Below are 7,500 nucleotides of genomic sequence, written 5' to 3'. Positions count from 1 at the left end.
TGACATGCGTGTAGTGTGGTTCTGGGTGTAAATTTGGGATGGCTCCATATCAGAAACTGTTTACCTTATAGAGGTTAGTCATCCTGAGAAGTTTCATGCTTTTATCACAAAATGAACAATTCTGGTTATTTTTGGCTCTTAACAGCAGGACTACTCGTGTTGGTTGGATATGAGATGATTATGGCCAACTTGGAGCTACACACCTTGTTGGCTATAGATCTACCATCTAATATTCAATGTGTGCTCATGGAATACTGTAATTGTTACATCAGCTAACTTTGCAACACAGTTCACACTCTATATCTTATTAACCTAAAGGTCCTGAACATGCTAAATCCCCCAGACAGTTAAATAAAGGTTTTGTTGTTGTTGTTGTGGTCGTTGAACATCCCGAATCTCAAAGATCAATGAAAAGAAGGCCAATGACAGGTTGCCCTTCGTGTTTTGTCTGTTTACCTTAAAATGAGGCACCACCAGAGTGTAATGTATCCTGATTGTCGTGCAGTGCCTTCTGGTTGCCGCGCAGTGCATTCCAAAAAAACCGGCGATTTTGCATAGATTTCTTAAACATTCTGATTATAACTAGTGCTCGCTCACTGTGCTCCCTCTGTGGCAATGAAAGCTCAAGATTTTAAAGCTCTTGTCACTTAAAATTAAAAATAATTTCTAAGTGTTGAGAAGTTTTGAGCTTTATTGTAAAAAAAAAAAAAAGAGTAAAACAGAATCTCATCGTAATTGCCTCTTCTGGAGGTCATACACATACCAGGGGTTTATGATTAGTTCATCTGCCCCCCTAATCGAGGTCGAAGTAACATTTGGAAAGCTCACAGATTTGTTCCTGTCCCTGTAATTAAGGTGTCCCTTAACCATTAGATGCAAATATTTTAAGAGCATTCTACTAGGACCTTAGAGTTTGTAATTCCTTTTTGATGGAGATGTCCCAAAGTGAAGGTTCTACTGCTCTGTTTCATGTGTCTTTGTGCAAAATGATCTGGTTTGTTTACAAATCCTGATAAATGTCAAAGGCCAGATTATGCTCAGTTTCATGTGTAGGTGTATCTTGGATCAGTAATTACTCTGAACCTGGGAACAGATTTTTTGCATACTCTGATTGGCTAGGTATGTTACATCATTTAGCATAGCAATACCCAATGTTCAATCTTCTGCTAAAATTTTGAGCTCCTCATTGAACAATGGTATTGCTACTGTTAGATACAGTTCTCACCAGAATGTAGCAGTTCATAGCACCTCATGAAGAAGGGGATAAATGGTTGCAAACACTCCTCCATAAAATAATTCGTTTGCAATTTCTTGTCCTGGAGGAGCAGGCACACCTAACCCTTTCATAGAATCCTGAATCCACGCCTGTAGTCTATTGTGAAGTGCACGAAATCCTTGCAATAGTTGCAGAATATGTGGAAGGATCCACATGTGCTTTGACTCAACCTTCGGTCTGACCACCCTCAAAACTATCCTGGTTCCCATATCGTTGGCCAAAGTGCTATACTTTTTCAAAACACTACCACAGTTATTTCTTTCAGTCAATTAAGGGCAGAACTATCGCCTGCATTTGCATCTAGGAACTTGATTTCGTGGTTGCAGGTCCTTGTTCAATGGTCGAGTTTTCGATTCTGGGCATAAGCTTAGTTCAAGTACTGTAGATTAATAGTTAATTGTAAACTTCGAATTTAAACCAAACTTTCTCAGGCAGCAGTTACCAGCAAAGTTTTAAAGGCATGCCATATCCACTTTTCAGTCGTACATCATTAAACCAGGCACGACAAAACGATCCAGTCAAGTTTTGCCCGTTCGCTTGATCAATGATCACCTGATGTGACCTATTATCATGTGACTTCTCTTTTCCCGCGCTGTTCGATTCTCTGTCCCGTTTCTCGAAAGCCCCGAAAACTTTTCGGGCCCGTAAAGCCATAGTAAAATCTCGAACCTTACGTTACAGAGCTATTTCATTCACATATTCTTTATATTAAGAGAAGTTTCCTTCATACAAGAAGTTTCAGGCGTTTACACTTCTCCGTTGTTAGATACAGATGAACTAAAAATGGCTTTTCGGCCCGAAAAGTTTCCGGGGCTTTCGAGAAACGGGCCCCAGTGAACCGGCTAAAATGTGATTTTGTTACTGTCGGTGACAATATATTTTTACCTGGTTTGGTATGTATAAAAACAATTACAACTACTAAAGCCTTAGAGTCCCGGTAGCCACTGGATCCACAGTCCCCGTTTACCGTTCGTTTCTTCCGCGATCTGACAAGTGATAACACACGACAAAAATATGACGCCGAACAGAAATCAGGAATAAATAAGGTAGTCCCCTAAACAATCGAGTCTCTCGTATTAAAACGCATACGAAAACAAACGGAGCTGCGTTTTCGCCTTCTAGGGATCTCAATTTCCACTGAACGACGAACAATCCCGGAAGTTGAAATTGCTCTGCACTTATATAAATTCTTACCTCGAAGTAGTTCCTTTCTCTGGACAGTGAACAAATCAGTGGAAAAAGGACCATTGGTACCAGAATTCACACATAATTCACAGATTCACATATAAATACACGGAAACTGTCAAAATACATTTGTACAAGTCACTGCATCCGAGAATGTACTGTTGCTAGCATGCTTTCTGGGAATTGCGGAAGTCAAGGTCACGCGATTGTATCGTGGTTTACATGGCGCATGTGCGTTGTATTCGTTTCGAGTAACCTCGCGCGCGCGAATTTCTGCACTTTTTTCCGCCCCACAGGATTACCTTTTTGAAAGGTGACTACGTATACTTTACTCTATAAGCTATTTTTCGCCTTAAAGAGAGCAAATAGAGGAGGATAATCTGCTAGCCCATACGGTTTTAACATAACCGGACTTTTGTTTCTTCGAGGTGAAATTAATTACATATTTTAGTATCTGAAACAAACCACATAATCGCTGCATATTCTATCTGAAATATGACAGCACGTGGCAACCAGGGATAAAAAAAAGGCCGTGTACAAATGACAATCCATTTTCTCATTGAAAATCGCGTTCCACGGAGGAAATAAAATAGAAGCTCCTTGCTTCCTCAGCAACTAAAACAACGAGAAACCGGAAGTAGAAATTACTCTAAATACTGATTCTTACCTCGGAATAATTTCTTTCTTCAGCACTTAAAAAAATTATAACAGAGCGAACAAAACTTCGAACAGCTGCCATAATTTAGATAAAAGAGGTGTAAGCAAAAAAATGATACCTCGGGGTTTTTTTTGCTACAAAAACATAACAAAGAGTCATGACTACGACGATACGGTTGATAGAGCGCATGTGCCTTGTATTGTCCGTGTTTAATACTCGCGGAATGTTTCTAGTTCTTCGGTTCATCGTCTCGCATAGACATGCGTGTATACCATCGAATAGCTATTTCAACGAGAAGTTTTAATTCTAGTTCTTTGATAAATGTCTGATCCTGTCCACTCTTAGTCGCCGGCCAAATCGCAAGACACACGGTCGCTTTAACAGGTATCAGTTAGGTCTTGTAAAGTTATGAAATGGGGAAGACTATCCGAGATTGCTCATCGTGTCTAATTGGGATCGGAAAAGTGTTTTAAACAGTTCAAGCAAGCCCGATCGCGAGAAGAAGCTGCATTTTATTGATGAATCTCGACAAACAGGGCCGACAGCTAAGCTAACACAATCTGTGCTGTGGTATTCTAGTTGACCCTAGTTGCCTTGTTTCGCGATACATTGAGGCGTTTACGGCCTCTGACTAAAGCACGAAAACTCAAAATGCGTACAGCATGATTACATAAAACATCGCGACTGATTTTCTTCCCATGTGGCAGGGAAAATTCACCTCTAGCCGCAACCACACGATGGAAAAGCGGAAGCAGTTTAAAACCTCACGCTAGCTTTGTCTAGCTTTGTCTAGTAGGCAAAGAAGTTCGAAACTGTTTCAAGAAAAACCCCTCGACGATACTAATACAAACATAAAATCTTACCTTGTAATATAATGGGTGAATTGCCAGAGGGGAAGCCTATAAGAATCGACGTTAAAAGAAACCCTGCTCGCCCGTCTTAACGGAACCAAACTAAATGGAAAATTGGTCCAGTCTGGCGGTTTTTATATCCACATTAGTTCAAGGTCACGTGCTTGTACGGTTTGTCACAAGAACCAGTTTGTCTGGTGGTGACCATGGATACCGAACCTTAGTGTTCTATTTTTGTGCGGAAGGAAAGGCAATTGCCTTGATTATTTCAGTAGCAGTGCTCTGGAACTTTCCGGAAACGAAATGCCGGAAGCACAGTCGTAGTGTGTCACTGACGCGCATGTGCGATGTACCAAATTATTCCTTCCGTGTAACCTCGCGATACTTCTCAGGTTGCTGCACATGATTAACTCTTTGGAAGAAGATTAGTCTAGACGACCTCTTCTTTCGGTTTAAGCTATTCCTCTTTGTACGCCGAGGGAAAGCAAATAGAGGAGAGTAATCTTCTAGCCCCATGCAGTTTTAACGTATCTATCTTTTGCTACTTGACGTAAAAAACACCGCATCAGATAATCGCTTCACATTTTATCTGAAATAAAATATAACAACACATGTCAACAAGGGATAAAAAGGCTGTATCCGAATGACAATCCAATCTCTTATTTAAAACGCGTTGAAGGAAATAGAACTCTCTTGCTCTTGCAACTGAAACCAAGAGATAGCGGAAGCAGAAATTGCCCCTTAAAATGCGATTCGTACCTCGGAATAATTTCTTCCTTTACTACAAAAAAAAACTGTCAACAGAGCTTCCAGAATGAAGATCACAGTGGTGCAAGCGAAAACAACACCATCGTGTTTTTGGTACAAAAACATAACGTCACAAGACGGTACGGTTTATACAGCGCATGTGCGCTGTACCGTGTTTACTCGCGAGCTACCTCGCGTGAAATTTTTCTAGTACGTCTGTTCATCCACCCGTAAAATGTAGTTCGAAGACTACGGACAGTGTGTGTACACAATGCTTTAACTATTTCATCGGGCGACTTAGCCTGCGAGCAGGCTCTCATGCGTTGCGGTAGGAACAAAGTCGATGGGCAAAGTCGCGCTCGCTCGCTGACTCGTCTCTCGCGACTTTGCTCCTGTCGCAAAGTATGAGAGCCTGCTCGCAGGCTATGAGCGACTTAACTTCCTAAATTGTTTAGCTAGCTCTCTAGTCCTCTTATCCTTTTAAAACATATCGTCCATGCAGATAACAAGAAGCAAGAGTCGCTTTAATAGGTTATATTTTACAAAGCCTTACACGGCTTTGCACGAGACAGATTTAAAATTACGAGCATGATTTTTTCTTAAATTGTACAACACGAGGTCCAGTTACTAATAAATCGTATCAATAACGAATAATGGAAATTAAAACACAGTCTTAGAGACCTTATTTTGAACGAATGAGTTTCAAACACTCTAGGAAACACTAAGGTGGTAGCTATTAAAGCGGGTGTGATTAAGGTGCGATTGGCAAAGGTATCAATTGCAAAAAGGTCTAATTAGATACCTGTAATTGGACACCCACGTGATCGCCCGTCCATTACGTGACAAATTATAAGCGGAGAACCAATCAAGATCGAGAATTTTGTCATTTATACGATTACTATCATTTTCATTATCGTATCGTATCATCACCTTCATCATCATTACCATCATCATTCAACCATCATAATCACCATCCTTAGGAAGTGTTAGCACTTAGCACTAAGGTTTGCATTTAAGTAAGGTTTGTTTAATATCGATTGCTCATTGTTTAAATCTGGTTACTAAATTCACACAGAGTACTGGTAGGTATTTCACATGTTACAGAGCAATAAATGGCGAAACGTAAACTTCAAGTAATACTGATGAGAGAATGATCTACAACATCCCTTCTTGTTACGGAGAAGGAAACTGCTCGACCTGTACACCTAAAGTTTCTGTTCAGTATAAATAACAGGGTATTGTTTATTAATGATAATAAGGTAGCCTCAAGAGAGTAACCAGTCAACAAATGACTACTACAGTTAATCTACAGAAATCTTACTTACATTTGTATAACGCTAATCTAAATCAAATACCCATGAGCAAAGCTTTTAGTTTCTAGAGAATGTTGCTCTGTGTCGACAGGCAAGTAAAATTTTTAAGATACGTTATAAGTAATGGTAATATAACTGAGTGGAGTGCAATTCGGTCTGCAATCATGCGTGTGATAACAAAATCGGAGGACCGAGCAGCGGGAGTCGGGGTCCGATTTGTTTACAGACCGAATTTGAAGACACGAAGTCTTGCTATCAATTAATCATAAAAATTACAATTTCCGAGAAAAGAAGAATATCCAAGTTATGAAAAAAAGGAAAAATTTATAATAAAAGACTGACAAAGGAGGCGTTAATTGTTTAATGTCGCTCTGAAATTGAGATTAGTTGATTTAAACCACAACTTTGAATGTTATTAGCTTATTGAACTGTCCGATAACAACTTGGCAAGTGAATAAGTGAAAAATAGGAGTTTTTTAAACCAATCACAATCGAGGAAATTGTAATTTTTATGATTGCTATATTATTGTTATTTAGAACAAGTAAAGAACCTAAAGCATAGACCAGCTATAGCTAAAATACGATCAGGCAACCACAGACTTAGAATCGAAACTGGACGACACTGTATTCCTAAATTACCTGAATCTCTTAGGATTTGTCAATACTGCCGCTCTAACCAAATTGAGGACGAAAACCATTTCTTATTTCATTGTGATCATTATTAAACTATTAGGCAACGAATAACAAGTGACATTGTACTAAAATACCCATCATTCGATCTCTTGAACAATACCGATAAAACTCTATTCCTATTTAATCATGTTGATTCGTTTATTTGTAAGAAACTAGGTTATTTTGTGTATGAAGCATTGCATATAAGAGAAACTTGTAATCCTATTTAATTTAATGTGGTTAGTGGTATTGTTATTTTTAATTTCTTTCTGTTATATATTTTATATATTGCTATTCAAGGTAATACCATCCATATATATGGGAATACCAATAAATTGTTGTTGTTGTTGTTTTTACATAGCAAACTTACTATTTCTACTTTTGTGGTTATTTCCGCAAAACGTTGATGCGAGTTTCTACTATCGCGATCTACTGAGTATTCCCTCTTGAAGATGTCTTATAATCCCAAATTATTTTCTTCTAACAACATTGTACCTCAGTTTGAAAGGTAAACGGCATGCACTTTGTTCAAATTCGGCTGAAGAAAATCAGTTCTAGTTTCAGTTGTTTGCTTTTTCCTTGTTAGTCTCTTAAGATGTAGACCAGTAATCTTTGTTTCACTTAAGAAATCCACTGGAAAATAGTCCTTACGACTCATCAGGAAGCAAACTCTTAAGTTCGTCTGCTTTTTGTCTTAAACATCGTGCCGCTCCAGATCCCTTGTCTTCAACTATGTCTTTGATGGTGTAATGCAGATCTATGGCACCGCGTATCACTACCACAGCAGGGGCTCCCATC

General features: G+C 39.0%; 3 protein-coding genes across 6 annotated transcripts in view; all 3 read right to left on the bottom strand.

Annotated features, from left to right (window-relative positions):
- LOC145468895 (uncharacterized) overlaps positions 1–4,256 on the bottom strand; it is a 25,503-nt gene extending 21,247 nt beyond the window's left edge. For 2 of the 4 annotated variants that reach the window (XM_081452605.1, XM_081452608.1), the window contains exon 1: positions 2,471–3,976. The gene's annotated coding sequence lies outside the window, so the exon portion shown is untranslated. The other 2 variants (XM_081452606.1, XM_081452607.1) reach the window with 2 other exon arrangements.
- The window catches only part of LOC145468872 (uncharacterized), a 91,897-nt gene that overhangs the window by 48,510 nt on the left and 35,887 nt on the right, over positions 1–7,500 (bottom strand). The gene's annotated exons all lie outside the window — the stretch shown is intronic.
- Positions 5,225–7,500, bottom strand: part of LOC145468894 (uncharacterized) — a 10,921-nt gene continuing 8,645 nt past the window's right edge. Inside the window, exon 3 of the mRNA XM_081452604.1 lies at positions 5,225–7,500. This exon is cut by the window's right edge and continues 725 nt beyond it. Coding sequence (XP_081308730.1) covers positions 7,350–7,500 — 151 coding nt within the window. The 3' untranslated portion in view covers positions 5,225–7,349.

This window comes from Orbicella franksi, chromosome 14, assembly GCF_964199315.1.
Source record: "Orbicella franksi chromosome 14, jaOrbFran1.1, whole genome shotgun sequence".
Taxonomy (NCBI): Eukaryota; Metazoa; Cnidaria; class Anthozoa; order Scleractinia; family Merulinidae; genus Orbicella; species Orbicella franksi.
The sequence above is the reverse complement of the archived record's forward strand: the minus strand, read 5'-3'. Positions and strand labels throughout refer to the sequence as shown.